We start from the raw sequence: 19,021 nt of genomic DNA on the forward strand, positions 1-19,021 counted from the left end.
TTTTGGTGAAATTTTTTTATATTGAGACACTTTTTTTTTATATTGAGACACTCCTTTTGCACAAAAGTTTTTTTTGCACCTAAAAAGTTTTTTATATTTTTCTGTGGTATTGGTATATATATATTTTTCTGGACTTATGATTTGATGATTTCTTTATATATATTTATATATATTTACTAGCGCAAATTATTTATTATTTGATGGAGCAGTATGCTGAGGCAGGAGGTGGAGAAGGTGGTCTCGGTGATGGAACAGTATGCTGAGGCAGGAGGTGGAGGAGGTGGTCTCGGTGATGGAACAGTACGCTGAGGCAGGAGGTGGAGGAGGTGGTCTCGGTGATGGAACAGTATGCTGAGGCAGGAGACGGAGGAGGTGGTCTCGGTGATGGAACAGTATGCTGAGGCAGGAGGCGGAGGAGGTGGTCTCGGTGATGGAACAGTATGCTGAGGCAGGAGACGGAGGAGGTGGTCTCGGTGATGGAACAGTATGCTGAAGCAGGAGACGGAGGAGGTGGTCTCGGTGATGGAACAGTACGCTGAGGCAGGAGGAGGAGGAGGTGGTCTCGGTGATGGAACAGTACGCTGAGGCAGGAGGTGGAGAAGGTGGTCTCGGTGATGGAACAGTATGCTGAGGCAGGAGGTGGAGGTGGAGGTGGTCTAGGTGATGGAACAGTACGCTGAGGCAGGAGGTGGAGGTGGAGGTGGTCTAGGTGATGGAACAGTACGCTGAGGCAGGGGGTGGAGAAGGTGGTCTCGGTGATGGAACAGTACGCTGAAGCAGGAGGCGGAGGAGGTGGTCTCGGTGATGGAACAGTACGCTGAGGCAGGAGGCGGAGGAGGTGGTCTCGGTGATGGAACAGTATGCTGAGGCAGGAGGCGGAGGAGGTGGTCTCGGTAATGGAACAGTACGCTGAAGCAGGAGGCGGAGGAGGTGGTCTCGGTGATGGAACAGTACGCTGAGGCAGGAGGCGGAGGAGGTGGTCTCGGTGATGGAACAGTATGCTGAGGCAGAGGAGGTGGTCTCGATGATGGAACAGTACGCTGAGGCAGGAGGTAGAGGAGGTGGTCTCGATGATGGAACAGTACGCTGAGGCAGGAGGTAGAGGAGGTGGTCTCGGGGATGGAACAGTATGCTGAGGCGGAGGAGGTGGTCTCGATGATGGAACAGTACGCTGAGGCAGGAGGCAGAGGAGGTGGTCTCGGTGATGGAACAGTACGCTGAGGCAGGAGGCGGAGGAGGTGGTCTCGGTGATGGAACAGTATGCTGAGGCGGAGGAGGTGGTCTCGATGATGGAACAGTACGCTGAGGCAGGAGGTGGAGAAGGTGGTCTCGGTGATGGAACAGTACGCTGAGGCAGGAGGCGGAGGAGGTGGTCTCGGTGATGGAACAGTATGCTGAGGCGGAGGAGGTGGTCTCGATGATGGAACAGTACGCTGAGGCAGGAGGTGGAGAAGGTGGTCTCGGTGATAGAACAGTATGCTGAGGCAGGAGGTGGAAGAGGGGGTCTTGGTGATAGAACAGTATGCTGAGGCAGGAGGCAGAGGAGGTGGTCTCGGTGATGGAACAGTATGCTGAGGCAGGAGGTGGAGGAGGGGGTCTCGGTGATGGAACAGTATGCTGAGGCAGGAGGAGGAGGAGGTGGTCTCGGTGATGGAACAGTATGCTGAGGCAGGAGGTGGAGGAGGTGGTCTTGGTGATGGAACAGTATGCTGAGGCAGGAGGCGGAGGAGGGGGTCTCGGTGATGGAACAGTATGCTGAGGCAGGAGGCGGAGGAGGTGGTCTCGGTGATGGAACAGTACGCTGAGGCAGGAGGCGGAGGAGGTGGTCTCGGTGATGGAACAGTATGCTGAGGCATCTGGCTCAAAGATCGATCAGGATAAGAGTGAGGTTTTCTGGATGGGAGAGGAAGGTGAAGGCTTTACCCTTCCGGACGCCTTCCCAGAGCCCCAGCAGGAAATTAAAGTTTTAGGCATCAGATTTGGTCCCGGTGATTACGGCACATTGGGTAAGCAGGCTACAAGATGCCGATGCCAAGGTGGCCAGCTGGAAGGATTGGAAACTCTCTTCCAGGGAAAGGATTGACCTGATTAGAACTTCCCTGATCCCGGTATTTCTGTATGACAGCTTTGTCTGTGTTCCAGTGTCTCTCTATGCGAGGATCTACAGTTGTGTCTTCCAGCTGTTATGGGGGCACAAACTGAACCTCATTAAGAGGTCTGTAACCTACCTTCCCAGGCGGATGGGTGGTCTAGGTATGGTCAACCCAGTGGTTTCCTTTTCTCTGATGTTTTTGAAACCTAATTTTGGTAGCATGTTGGCAGAGGAACCGCCTGGGTGGGTTGGTATTTTTCAGTCCTGGTTTAGGCTTTTTCTGCGGAGCTGGGAGAATGGTGGGCAGTGAGAAGCCTGAGGGTCCAACATGGTGAGCTCCCGGCTTATGTTGCCCCATGTCTGAAAATGCTTCACATTGGCGAGTGACGGCGGAGGAAATGAAGTCTCTTCCTAGGAAGGCCCTGGAGAGGAGGGTTGTTGAATCTGCCTTTAGCGAGCCATTGGCCTTGAGGGATTGCCCAGGCCCGGTTATGGGGGAGGGATTGCCCAGGCCCAGTTATGAGGGAGGGATTGCCCAGGCCCAGTTATGAGGGAGGGATTGCCCAGGCCCAGTTATGAGGGAGGGATTGTTCAGGCCCGGTTATGAGGGAGGGTTTGCCCAGGCCCGGTTATGAGGGAGGGATTGCCCAGGCCCGATTATGAGGGAGGGATTGCCCAGGCCCGGTTATGAGGGAGGGATTGCCCAGGCCCGGTTATGAGGGAGGGATTGCCCAGGCCCGGTTATGAGGGAGGGTCTGCGTTTGATGAATCTGGAGAGAATCCCTTTAAAGTTTTGGGATTTGGCCTGGCTCTCGTTCCATGGCAGACTCTATGTGAAGGGCAACCTGAAGCATCGCTCTGCGGAGAACCGTGGTTGTCCAAGAGTGGAGTGCGGTGGAGTGGAGGAGACGATGGACCATTTCTTGCTTCAGTGCCCCTTCAATATAGAAGTCTACAAGCGGGTGGGTGGGGCTCTGGGGATCCCTTTCCTTTCCCGCTTGAGTTACGCGGAGTGGTCTTACAGAGCCTTTCAGACTCTCCGGGTCTTTGATTTTGAGACACTTTTTCTAGTTAGCTTAGTAGTCCGTTACCACACGTGGAATGCACGATGTCAGGTTTCCTCCTGCCGAGGTGGTGGTGAACAACATACTGGGTGAGGTTGGGAAGATTCAGGGTCTTGAGAACGACAGGTGGCGGCCGGGAGCCTGGACAAAGGGGTGGAGGAATGTCAGGTCCCCGTAGCTGCTGTCTGTCAGTCTCTGGGGGCGTGGCTTCTCTTTCTGTCCTTTCACGTCCCCTAGATTTTGTAACATCAGATTTTTGAAGAAAGGCGGCATGTATGGGATCAATGTATGGGATCAGTGTATGGGATCAATGTATGGGATCAGTGTGTGGGATCAGTGTGTGGGATCAGTGTGTGGGATCAGTGTGTGGGATCAATGTGTGGGATCAATGTGTGGGATCAATGTGTGGGATCAATGTGTGGGATCAATGTGTGGGATCAGTGTGTGGGATCAATGTGTGGGATCAATGTGTGGGATCGATGTGTGGGATCGATGTGTGGGATCGATGTGTGGGATCGATGCGTGGGATCAATGCGTGGGATCAATGCGTGGGATCGATGCGTGGGATCGATGCGTGGGATCAATGCGTGGGATCGATGCGTGGGATCGATGCGTGGGATCGATGCGTGGGATCAATGCGTGGGATCAATGCGTGGGATCAATGCGTGGGATCAATGCGTGGGATCAATGCGTGGGATCAATGCGTGGGATCGATGTATGGGATCAGTGTGTGGGATCAATGTGTGGGATCAATGTGTGGGATCAATGTATGGGATCAATGTGTGGGATCAATGTGTGGGATCAATGTGTGGGATCAATGTGTGGGATCAATGTGTGGGATCGATGTGTGGGATCGATGCGTGGGATCAATGCGTGGGATCAATGCGTGGGATCAATGCGTGGGATCGATGCGTGGGATCGATGCATGGGATCGATGCGTGGGATCGATGCATGGGATCAGTGTGTGGGATCAGTGTGTGGGATCAATGTGTGGGATCAATGTGTGGGATCAATGTGTGGGATCAATGTGTGGGATCAATGTGTGGGATCAATGTGTGGGATCAATGTGTGGGATCAATGTATGGGATCAATGTGTGGGATCAATGTATGGGATCAATGTATGGGATCAATGTGTGGGATCAATGTATGGGATCAATGTATGGGATCAATGTGTGGGATCAATGTGTGGGATCAATGTATGGGATCAATGTGTGGGATCAATGTATGGGATCAATGTATGGGATCAATGTGTGGGATCAATGTGTGGGATCAATGTGTGGGATCAATGTATGGGATCAATGTATGGGATCAATGTGTGGGATCAGTGTATGGGATCAATGTATGGGATCAATGTGTGGGATCAATGTGTGGGATCAGTGTGTGGGATCAATGTGTGGGATCAATGCATGGGATCAATGCGTGGGATCAATGCGTGGGATCAATGCGTGGGATCAATGCGTGGGATCAATGCGTGGGATCGATGCATGGGATCGATGTATGGGATCGATGTATGGGATCAGTGTGTGGGATCAATGTGTGGGATCAATGTGTGGGATCAGTGTGTGGGATCAATGTATGGGATGAATGTTTAATCGTTTCTTAGCCTGAGGGGGTGTTTAGGTGACGTCAGGATTTGTTGGTATTTTGCTGAAGTAGCTGGTTTTGTTTAATTATATATATTTTATTCTGTATTTATGTAAATATGTTTTTTATGATGTTTGTTTGCAAGATTTTAATAAACAAAAAATTTACACTCTAATGTCCCCTCCCCCACAGTCCCATCAGTCTCTGTACCAGAGGAGCTCACACTCTAATGTCCCCTCCCCCACAGTCTCTGTACAGAGGAGCTTACACTCTAATGTCCCCTCCCCCACAGTCCCATCAGTCTCTGTACCAGAGGAGCTCACACTCTAATGTCCCCTCCCCCACAGTCCCATCAGTCTCTGTACAGAGGAGCTCACACTCTAATGTCCCCTCCCCCACAGTCCCATCAGTCTCTGTACCAGAGGAGCTCACACTCTAATGTCCCCTCCCCCACAGTCTCTGTACAGAGGAGCTTACACTCTAATGTCCCCTCCCCCACAGTCCCATCAGTCTCTGTACCAGAGGAGCTCACACTCTAATGTCCCCTCCCCCGCAGTCCCATCAGTCTCTGTACAGAGGAGCTCACACTCTAATGTCCCCTCCCCCACAGTCCCATCAGTCTCTGTACAGAGGAGCTTACACTCTAATGTCCCCTCCCCCACAGTCACACACTATTATTAGACACATTGTGACACAATCAGGTTAGGAGAAGAGTCTCCGGGGCACCTTAGGGTCGGGGTTAGGAGAAGTGTCTCCGGTGCACCTCAGGGTCGGGGTTAGGAGAAGAGTCTCCGGTGCACCTCAGGGTCGGGGTTAGGAGAAGAGTCTCCGGTGCACCTCAGGGTCGGGGTTAGGAGAAGAGTCTCCGGTGCACCTCAGGGTCGGGGTTAGGAGAAGAGTCTCCGGTGCACCTCAGGGTCGGGGTTAGGAGAAGAGTCTCCGGGGCACCTTAGGGTCGGGGTTAGGAGAAGAGTCTCCGGTGCACCTCAGGGTCGGGGTTAGGAGAAGAGTCTCCAGTGCACCTCAGGGTCGGGGTTAGGAGAAGAGTCTCCGGTGCACCTTAGGGTCGGGGTTAGGAGAAGAGTCTCCGGTGCACCTCAGGGTCGGGGTTAGGAGAAGAGTCTCCAGTGCACCTCAGGGTCGGGGTTAGGAGAAGAGTCTCCGGGGCACCTCAGGGTCGGGGTTAGGAGAAGAGTCTCCGGTGCACATTAGGGTCGGGGTTAGGAGAAGAGTCTCCGGGGCACCTTAGGGTCGGGGTTAGGAGAAGAGTCTCCGGGGCACCTCAGGGTCGGGGTTAGGAGAAGAGTCTCCGGTGCACATTAGGGTCGGGGTTAGGAGAAGAGTCTCCGGTGCACATTAGGGTCGGGGTTAGGAGAAGAGTCTCCGGGGCACCTTAGGGTCGGGGTTAGGAGAAGAGTCTCCGGTCAGCTCTCACCTTCTGTACAGCTCGATGATGATGGTGAAGTTGTTGGCACAGACGGAACTGTTGAAGCCAAGTCTGCGTAGTGTAGAGTGGGGGAGGGAGACCCCTTCTTCCATCAGGACCCCCAGATTGTACAGACCCTGCAATCACAACACACACATGCAATCTCCTGAGGACGGTCTGATGACACCATCCAGAGTGAGGAAAGAAAGGATGTCTTCAGTGTGACAGAAGATGGAACTTATACCGAGTACTCAACGTCCGGAGAGAGAGACATCATCTACCACTGCACCCATCACACTGAACATTCCCACCCCGACCACTGCACCCATCACACTGAACATTCCCACCCCGACCACTGCACCCATCACACTGAACATTCCCACCTCGACCACTGCACCCATCACACTGAACATTCCCACCCCGACCACTGCACCCATCACACTGAACATTCCCACCCCGACCACTGCACCCATCACACTGAACATTCCCACCCCGACCACTGCACCCATCACACTGAACATTCCCACCCTGACCACTGCACCCATCACACTGAACATTCCCACCCCAACCCCGACCACTGCACCCATCACACTGAACATTCCCACCCCGACCACTGCACCCATCACACTGAACATTCCCACCCCGACCACTGCACCCATCACACTGAACATTCCCACCCCGACCACTGCACCCATCACACTGAACATTCCCACCCCGACCACTGCACCCATCACACTGAACATTCCCACCCCGACCACTGCACCATCACACTGAACATTCCCACCCCGACCACTGCACCATCACACTGAACATTCCCACCCCGACCACTGCACCCATCACACTGAACATTCCCACCCCGACCACTGCACCCATCACACTGAACATTCCCACCCCGACCACTGCACCATCACACTGAACATTCCCACCCCGACCACTGCACCCATCACACTGAACATTCCCACCCCGACCACTGCACCCATCACACTGAACATTCCCACCCCGTCCACTGCACCCATCACACTGAACATTCCCACCCCGACCACTGCACCCATCACACTGAACATTCCCACCCCGACCACTGCACCCATCACACTGAACATTCCCACCCCGACCACTGCACCCATCACACTGAACATTCCCACCCCGACCACTGCACCCATCACACTGAACATTCCCACCCCGACCACTGCACCCATCACACTGAACATTCCCACCCCGACCACTGCACCCATCACACTGAACATTCCCACCCCGACCACTGCACCCATCACACTGAACATTCCCACCCCGACCACTGCACCCATCACACTGAACATTCCCACCCCGTCCACTGCACCCATCACACTGAACATTCCCACCCCGACCACTGCACCCATCACACTGAACATTCCCACCCCGACCACTGCACCCATCACACTGAACATTCCCACCCCGACCACTGCACCCATCACACTGAACATTCCCACCCCGACCACTGCACCCATCACACTGAACATTCCCACCCCGACCACTGCACCCATCACACTGAACATTCCCACCCCGACCACTGCACCCATCACACTGAACATTCCCACCCCGACCACTGCACCCATCACACTGAACATTCCCACCCCGACCACTGCACCCATCACACTGAACATTCCCACCCCGACCACTGCACCCATCACACTGAACATTCCCACCCCGACCACTGCACCCATCACACTGAACATTCCCACCCCGACCACTGCACCCATCACACTGAACATTCCCACCCCGACCACTGCACCATCACACTGAACATTCCCACCCCGACCACTGCACCATCACACTGAACATTCCCACCCCGACCACTGCACCCATCACACTGAACATTCCCACCCCGACCACTGCACCCATCACACTGAACATTCCCACCCCGACCACTGCACCATCACACTGAACATTCCCACCCCGACCACTGCACCCATCACACTGAACATTCCCACCCCGACCACTGCACCCATCACACTGAACATTCCCACCCCGTCCACTGCACCCATCACACTGAACATTCCCACCCCGACCACTGCACCCATCACACTGAACATTCCCACCCCGACCACTGCACCCATCACACTGAACATTCCCACCCCGACCACTGCACCCATCACACTGAACATTCCCACCCCGACCACTGCACCCATCACACTGAACATTCCCACCCCGACCACTGCACCCATCACACTGAACATTCCCACCCCGACCACTGCACCCATCACACTGAACATTCCCACCCCGACCACTGCACCCATCACACTGAACATTCCCACCCCGACCACTGCACCCATCACACTGAACATTCCCACCCCGACCACTGCACCCATCACACTGAACATTCCCACCCCGACCACTGCACCCATCACACTGAACATTCCCACCCCGACCACTGCACCCATCACACTGAACATTCCCACCCCGACCACTGCACCATCACACTGAACATTCCCACCCCGACCACTGCACCCATCACACTGAACATTCCCACCCCGACCACTGCACCCATCACACTGAACATTCCCACCCCGACCACTGCACCCATCACACTGAACATTCCCACCCCGACCACTGCACCCATCACACTGAACATTCCCACCCCGACCACTGCACCCATCACACTGAACATTCCCACCCCGACCACTGCACCCATCACACTGAACATTCCCACCCCGACCACTGCACCCATCACACTGAACATTCCCACCCCGTCCACTGCACCCATCACACTGAACATTCCCACCCCGACCACTGCACCCATCACACTGAACATTCCCACCCCGACCACTGCACCCATCACACTGAACATTCCCACCCCGACCACTGCACCCATCACACTGAACATTCCCACCCCGACCACTGCACCCATCACACTGAACATTCCCACCCCGACCACTGCACCCATCACACTGAACATTCCCACCCCGACCCCAACCACTGCACCCATCACACTGAACATTCCCACCCCGACCACTGCACCCATCACACTGAACATTCCCACCCCGACCACTGCACCCATCACACTGAACATTCCCACCCCGACCACTGCACCCATCACACTGAACATTCCCACCCCGACCACTGCACCCATCACACTGAACATTCCCACCCCGACCCCAACCACTGCACCCATCACACTGAACATTCCCACCCCGACCACTGCACCCATCACACTGAACATTCCCACCCCGACCACTGCACCCATCACACTGAACATTCCCACCCCGACCACTGCACCCATCACACTGAACATTCCCACCCCGACCACTGCACCCATCACACTGAACATTCCCACCCCGACCACTGCACCCATCACACTGAACATTCCCACCCCGACCCCAACCACTGCACCCATCACACTGAACATTCCCACCCCGACCACTGCACCCATCACACTGAACATTCCCACCCCGACCACTGCACCCATCACACTGAACATTCCCACCCCGACCACTGCACCCATCACACTGAACATTCCCACCCCGACCCCAACCACTGCACCCATCACACTGAACATTCCCACCCCGACCACTGCACCCATCACACTGAACATTCCCACCCCGACCACTGCACCCATCACACTGAACATTCCCACCCCGACCACTGCACCCATCACACTGAACATTCCCACCCCGACCCCAACCACTGCACCCATCACACTGAACATTCCCACCCCGACCACTGCACCCATCACACTGAACATTCCCACCCCGACCACTGCACCCATCACACTGAACATTCCCACCCCGACCCCAACCACTGCACCCATCACACTGAACATTCCCACCCCGACCACTGCACCCATCACACTGAACATTCCCACCCCGACCACTGCACCCATCACACTGAACATTCCCGCCCCGACCACTGCACCCATCACACTGAACATTCCCACCCCGACCACTGCATCCATCACACTGAACATTCCCACCTCGACCACTGCACCCATCACACTGAACATTCCCACCCCGACCACTGCACCCATCACACTGAACATTCCCACCCCGACCACTGCACCCATCACACTGAACATTCCCACCCCGACCACTGCACCCATCACACTGAACATTCCCACCCCGACCACTGCACCCATCACACTGAACATTCCCACCCCGACCACTGCACCCATCACACTGAACATTCCCACCCCGACCACTGCACCCATCACACTGAACATTCCCACCCCGACCACTGCACCCATCACACTGAACATTCCCACCCCGACCACTGCACCCATCACACTGAACATTCCCACCCCGACCACTGCACCCATCACACTGAACATTCCCACCCCGACCACTGCACCCATCACACTGAACATTCCCACCCCGACCACTGCACCATCACACTGAACATTCCCACCCCGACCACTGCACCCATCACACTGAACATTCCCACCCCGACCACTGCACCCATCACACTGAACATTCCCACCCCGACCACTGCACCCATCACACTGAACATTCCCACCCCGACCACTGCACCCATCACACTGAACATTCCCACCCCGACCACTGCACCCATCACACTGAACATTCCCACCCCGACCACTGCACCCATCACACTGAACATTCCCACCCCGACCACTGCACCCATCACACTGAACATTCCCACCCCGACCCCAACCACTGCACCCATCACACTGAACATTCCCACCCCGACCACTGCACCCATCACACTGAACATTCCCACCCCGACCACTGCACCCATCACACTGAACATTCCCACCCCGACCACTGCACCCATCACACTGAACATTCCCACCCCGACCACTGCACCCATCACACTGAACATTCCCACCCCGACCCCAACCACTGCACCCATCACACTGAACATTCCCACCCCGACCACTGCACCCATCACACTGAACATTCCCACCCCGACCACTGCACCCATCACACAGAACACTCCCACCCCGACCACTGCACCCATCACACTGAACATTCCCACCCCGACCACTGCACCCATCACACTGAACATTCCCACCCCGACCACTGCACCCATCACACTGAACATTCCCACCCCGACCCCAACCACTGCACCCATCACACTGAACATTCCCACCCCGACCACTGCACCCATCACACTGAACATTCCCACCCCGACCACTGCACCCATCACACTGAACATTCCCACCCCGACCACTGCACCCATCACACTGAACATTCCCACCCCGACCCCAACCACTGCACCCATCACACTGAACATTCCCACCCCGACCACTGCACCCATCACACTGAACATTCCCAGCCCGACCACTGCACCCATCACACTGAACATTCCCACCCCGACCACTGCACCCATCACACTGAACATTCCCACCCCGACCACTGCACCCATCACACTGAACATTCCCACCCCGACCCCAACCACTGCACCCATCACACTGAACATTCCCACCCCGACCACTGCACCCATCACACTGAACATTCCCACCCCGACCACTGCACCCATCACACTGAACATTCCCACCCCGACCCCAACCACTGCACCCATCACACTGAACATTCCCACCCCGACCACTGCACCCATCACACTGAACATTCCCACCCCGACCACTGCACCCATCACACTGAACATTCCCGCCCCGACCACTGCACCCATCACACTGAACATTCCCACCCCGACCACTGCATCCATCACACTGAACATTCCCACCTCGACCACTGCACCCATCACACTGAACATTCCCACCCCGACCACTGCACCCATCACACTGAACATTCCCACCCCGACCACTGCACCCATCACACTGAACATTCCCACCCCGACCACTGCACCCATCACACTGAACATTCCCACCCCGACCACTGCACCCATCACACTGAACATTCCCACCCCGACCACTGCACCCATCACACTGAATATTCCCACCCCGACCACTGCACCCATCACACTGAACATTCCCACCCCGACCACTGCACCCATCACACTGAATATTCCCACCCGACCACTGCACCCATCACACTGAACATTCCCACCCCGACCACTGCACCCATCACACTGAACATTCCCACCCCGACCACTGCACCCATCACACTGAACATTCCCACCCCGACCCCGACCCCTGCACCCATCACACTGAACATTCCCACCCCGACCCCTGCACCCATCACACTGAACATTCCCACCCCGACCACTGCACCCATCACACTGAACATTCCCACCCCGACCACTGCACCCATCACACTGAACATTCCCACCCCGACCACTGCACCCATCACACTGAACATTCCCACCCCGACCACTGCACCCATCACACTGAACATTCCCACCCCGACCACTGCACCCATCACACTGAACATTCCCACCCCGACCACTGCACCCATCACACTGAACATTCCCACCCCGACCACTGCACCCATCACACTGAACATTCCCACCCCGACCACTGCACCCATCACACTGAACATTCCCACCCCGACCACTGCACCCATCACACTGAACATTCCCACCCCGACCCCAACCACTGCACCCATCACACTGAACATTCCCACCCCGACCACTGCACCCATCACACTGAACATTCCCACCCCGACCACAGCACCCATCACACTGAACATTCCCACCCCGACCACTGCACCCATCACACTGAACATTCCCACCCCGACCACTGCACCCATCACACTGAACATTCCCACCTCGACCACTGCACCCATCACACTGAACATTCCCACCCCGATCCCGACCACTGCACCCATCACACTGAATATTCCCACCCCGACCACTGCACCCATCACACTGAACATTCCCACCCCGACCACTGCACCCATCACACTGAACATTCCCACCCCGACCACTGCACCCATCACACTGAATATTCCCACCCCGACCACTGCACCCATCACACTGAACATTCCCACCCCGACCACTGCACCCATCACACTGAACATTCCCACCCCGACCCCAACCACTGCACCCATCACACTGAATATTCCCACCCCGACCACTGCACCCATCACACTGAACATTCCCACCCCGACCACTGCACCCATCACACTGAATATTCCCACCCCGACCACTGCACCCATCACACTGAACATTCCCACCCCGACCAGTGCACCCATCACACTGAACATTCCCACCCCGACCACTGCACCCATCACACTGAACATTCCCACCCCGACCCCGACCACTGCACCCATCACACTGAACATTCCCACGCCGACCACTGCACCCATCACACTGAACATTCCCACCCCGACCACTGCACCCATCACACTGAACATTCCCACCCCGACCACTGCACCCATCACACTGAATATTCCCACCCCGACCACTGCACCCATCACACTGAACATTCCCACCCCGACCACTGCACCCATCACACTGAACATTCCCACCCCGACCACTGCACCCATCACACTGAACATTCCCACCCCGACCACTGCACCCATCACACTGAACATTCCCACCCCGACCCCGACCCCTGCACCCATCACACTGAACATTCCCACCCCGACCCCTGCACCCATCACACTGAACATTCCCACCCCGACCACTGCACCCATCACACTGAACATTCCCACCCCGACCACTGCACCCATCACACTGAACATTCCCACCCCGACCACTGCACCCATCACACTGAACATTCCCACCCCGACCACTGCACCCATCACACTGAATATTCCCACCCCGACCACTGCACCCATCACACTGAACATTCCCACCCCGACCACTGCACCCATCACACTGAACATTCCCACCCCGACCACTGCACCCATCACACTGAACATTCCCACCCCGACCACTGCACCCATCACACTGAACATTCCCACCCCGACCCCGACCCCTGCACCCATCACACTGAACATTCCCACCCCGACCCCTGCACCCATCACACTGAACATTCCCACCCCGACCACTGCACCCATCACACTGAACATTCCCACCCCGACCACTGCACCCATCACACTGAACATTCCCACCCCGACCACTGCACCCATCACACTGAACATTCCCACCCCGACCACTGCACCCATCACACTGAACATTCCCACCCCGACCACTGCACCCATCACACTGAACATTCCCACCCCGACCACTGCACCCATCACACTGAACATTCCCACCCCGACCACTGCACCCATCACACTGAACATTCCCACCCCGATCCTGACCACTGCACCCATCACACTGAATATTCCCACCCCGACCACTGCACCCATCACACTGAACATTCCCACCCCGACCACTGCACCCATCACACTGAACATTCCCACCCCGACCCCGACCACTGCACCCATCACACTGAATATTCCCACCCCGACCACTGCACCCATCACACTGAACATTCCCACCCCGACCACTGCACCCATCACACTGAATTTTCCCACCCCGACCACTGCACCCATCACACTGAACATTCCCACCCCGACCAGTGCACCCATCACACTGAACATTCCCACCCCGACCAGTGCACCCATCACACTGAACATTCCCACCCCGACCACTGCACCCATCACACTGAACATTCCCACCCCGACCCCGACCCCTGCACCCATCACACTGAACATTCCCACCCCGACCACTGCACCCATCACACTGAACATTCCCACCCCGACCACTGCACCCATCACACTGAACATTCCCACCCCGACCACTGCACCCATCACACTGAACATTCCCACCCCGACCACTGCACCCATCACACAGAACATTCCCACCCCGACCACTGCACCCATCACACTGAACATTCCCACCCCGACCCCGACCACTGCACCCATCACACTGAATATACCCACCCCGACCACTGCACCCATCACACTGAACATTCCCACCCCGACCACTGCACCCATCACACTGAACATTCCCACCCCGACCACTGCACCCATCACACTGAACATTCCCACCCCGACCACTGCACCCATCACACTGAACATTCCCACCCCGACCCCGACCCCTGCACCCATCACACTGAACATTCCCACCACGACCACTGCACCCATCACACTGAACATTCCCACCTCGACCACTGCACCCATCACACTGAACATTCCCACCCCGACCACTGCACCCATCACACTGAACATTCCCACCCCGACCACTGCACCCATCACACTGAACATTCCCACCCCGACCACTGCACCCATCACACTGAACATTCCCACCCCGACCCCGACCACTGCACCCATCACACTGAACATTCCCACCCCGACCACTGCACCCATCATACTGAACATTCCCACCCCGACCCCGACCACTGCACCCATCACACTGAATATTCCCACCCTGACCACTGCACCCATCACACTGAACATTCCCACCCCAACCACTGCACCCATCACACTGAACACTCCTTCCCCGATACACCCACTCCCACCTCCTCCCCAGCCACTGCACCCATCATACTGAACACTCCCACCCCCACCCCGGTCCCTGCACCCATCACACTGAACATTCCCACCCCCACCCCGACCACTGCACCCATCACACCAAACATTCCCACCCCGGCCACTGCACCCATCACACTGAACACTCCTTCCCCGATACACCCACTCCCACCTCCTCCCCAGCCACTGCACCCATCACACTGAACACTCCCACCCCCACCCCGGTCCCTGCACCCATCACACTGAACATTCCCACCCCGACCACTGCACCCATCACACTGAACATTCCCACCCCGACCACTGCACCCATCACACTGAACATTCCCACCCCGACCACTGCACCCATCACACTGAACATTCCCACCCCGACCACTGCACCCATCACACTGAACATTCCCACCCCGACCACTGCACCCATCACACTGAATATTCCCACCCCGACCACTGCACCCATCACACTGAACACTCCTTCCCCGATACACCCACTCCCACCTCCTCCCCAGCCACTGCACCCATCACACTGAACACTTCCACCCCCACCCCGGTCCCTGCACCCATCACACTGAACATTCCCACCCCCACCCCGACCACTGCACCCATCACACCAAACATTCCCACCCCGACCACTGCACCCATCACACTGAACACTCCTTCCCCGATACACCCACTCCCACCTCCTCCCCAGCCACTGCACCCATCACACTGAACACTCCCACCCCCACCCCGGTCCCTGCACCCATCACACTGAACATTCCCACCCCCACCCCGACCACTGCACCCATCACACTGAACATTCCCACCCCGACCACTGCACCCATCACACTGAACATTCCCACCCCCACCCTGGTTCCTGCACCCATCACACTGAACATTCCCACCCCCACCCCGGTTCCTGCACCCATCACACTGAACATTCCCACCCCCACCCCGACCACTGCACCCATCACACTGAACATTCCCACCCCATCCACTGCACCCATCACACTGAACATTCCCACCCCCACCCCGACCACTGCACTCATCACACTGAACATTCCCACCCCGACCACTGCACCCATCACACTGAACATTCCCACCCGACCACTGCACCCATCACACTGAACATTCCCACCCCCACCCCGACCACTGCACCCATCACACTGAACATTCTCACCCCCACCCCAACCACTGCACCCATCACACTGAACATTCCCACCCCCACCCCGAACACTGCACCCATCACACTGAACATTCCCACCCCGACCACTGCACCCATCACACTGAACATTCCCACCCCCACCCCGACCACTGCACCCATCACACTGAACATTCCCACCCCCACCCCGAACACTGCACCCATCACACTGAACATTCCCACCCCGACCACTGCACCCATCACACTGAACACTCCTTCCCCAATACACCCACTCCCACCCTCTCCCCAGCCACTGCACCCATCACACTGAACATTCCCACCCCCACCCTGGTTCCTGCACCCATCACACTGAACATTCCCACCCCCACCCCGGTTCCTGCACCCATCACACTGAACATTCCCACCCCCACCCCGACCACTGCACCCATCACACTGAACATTCCCACCCCGACCACTGCACCCATCACACTGAATATTCCCACCCCCACCCCGACCACTGCACCCATCACACTGAACACTCCCACCCCGACCACTACACCCATCACACCGAACATTCCCACCCCGACCACTGCACCCATCACACTGAACACTCCCACCCCGACCACTGCACCCATCACACTGAACACTCCTTCCCCGTTACACTCACTCCCGCCCCCTCCCCAGCCACTGCACCCATCAAACTGAAAATTCCCACCCCCACCCCGGTTCCTGCACCCATCACAGTGAACATTCCCACCCCCACCCCGACCACTGCACCCATCACACTGAACATTCCCACCCCCACCCCGGTCCCTGCACCCATCACACCGAACACTCCCACCCCCACCCCAACCACTGCACCCATCACACCGAACATTCCCACCCCCACCCCGACCACTGCACCCATCACACTGAACACTCCTTCCCCGATACACCCACTCCCACCTCCTCCCCAGCCACTGCACCCATCACACTGAACACTCCCACCCCCAACCCGGCCACTGCACCCATCACAACGAACATTCCCACCCCCACCCCGACCACTGCACCCATGACACTGAACACTCCTTCCCCGGTACACCCACTCCCTCCCCCTCCCTAGCCACTGCACAGTGCACTCCCTCCTCCCCAGTGTTCTCTGGAGTATCTAATTACCATTGGGGATCTGGGGTAATTATTGTTGGGGGATCTTGATTTGACTTTTTCCATTATAACTACCTCTACATGTATGTCATCCATATTACTTCACTCCAGGGACATTGGCTGGCCTTCACTTAGCATGGTGCAGAAGGTTTGAGTACATTCTGGATATGTAGATGGTTTGCGGTGAGTCTCGGGCACATATGTGATCTCAGACACAGAAGCGAGATCAGACACAAATGTGATCTCAGACACAGAGGCGCGATCAGACACATATGTGATCTCAGACACAGAAGCGAGATCAGACACATATGTGATCTCAGACACAGAAGCGCGATCAGACACATATGTGATCTCAGACACAGAAGCGCGATCAGACACATATGTGATCTCAGACACAGAAGCGAGATCAGACACAAACGTGATCTCAGACACAGAGGCGCGATCAGGCACATATGTGATCTCAGACACAGAAGCGAGATCAGACACATATGTGATCTCAGACACAGAAGCGCAATCAGACACAAATGTGATCTCAGACACAGAGGCGCGATCAGACACATATGTGATCTCAGACACAGAAGCGAGATCAGACACATATGTGATCTCAGACACAGAAGCGAGATCAGACACATATGTGATCTCAGACACAGAAGCGAGATCAGACACATATGTGACCTCAGACACAGAAGCGAGATCAGGCACATATGTGATCTCAGACACAGAAGCGAGATCAGGCACATATGTGATCTCAGGCACAGAAGCGAGATCAGACACATATGTGATCTCAGACACAGAAGCGAGATCAGACACATATGTGATCTCAGGCACAGAAGCGAGATCAGACACATATGTGATCTCAGACACAGAAGCGCAATCAGACACATATGTGATCTCAGACACAGAAGCGCAATCAGACACATATGTGATCTCAGGCACAGAAGCGCAATCAGACACATATGTGATCTCAGACACAGAAGCGCAATCAGACACATATGTGATCTCAGACACAGAAGCGAGATCAGACACATATGTGATCTCAGACACAGAAGCGAGATCAGACACATATGTGATCTCAGACACAGAAGCGAGATCAGACACATATGTGACCTCAGACACAGAAGCGAGATCAGACACATATGTGACCTCAGACACAGAAGCGAGATCAGACACATATGTGATCTCAGACACAGAAGCGCAATCAGACACATATGTGATCTCAGACACAGAAGCGCAATCAGACACATATGT

The 19,021-nt window shown here is 56.0% G+C and overlaps 1 protein-coding gene across 1 annotated transcript in view; it reads right to left on the bottom strand.

Moving 5' to 3' along the window:
* Window positions 1–19,021, bottom strand: part of LOC149433127 (protein sel-1 homolog 3-like) — a 141,531-nt gene that overhangs the window by 11,614 nt on the left and 110,896 nt on the right. The window contains exon 21 of the mRNA XM_089664624.1: window positions 6,176–6,303. Within this exon, the coding sequence (XP_089520750.1) occupies window positions 6,176–6,303 (128 nt within the window). The remainder of the gene's footprint in view (window positions 1–6,175; window positions 6,304–19,021) is intronic.

Source organism: Staurois parvus, unplaced genomic scaffold (genome assembly GCF_062004578.1).
Source record: "Staurois parvus isolate SC_StPar_1 unplaced genomic scaffold, SC_StPar_1.0 ptg001973l, whole genome shotgun sequence".
Classification (NCBI taxonomy): domain Eukaryota; kingdom Metazoa; phylum Chordata; class Amphibia; order Anura; family Ranidae; genus Staurois; species Staurois parvus.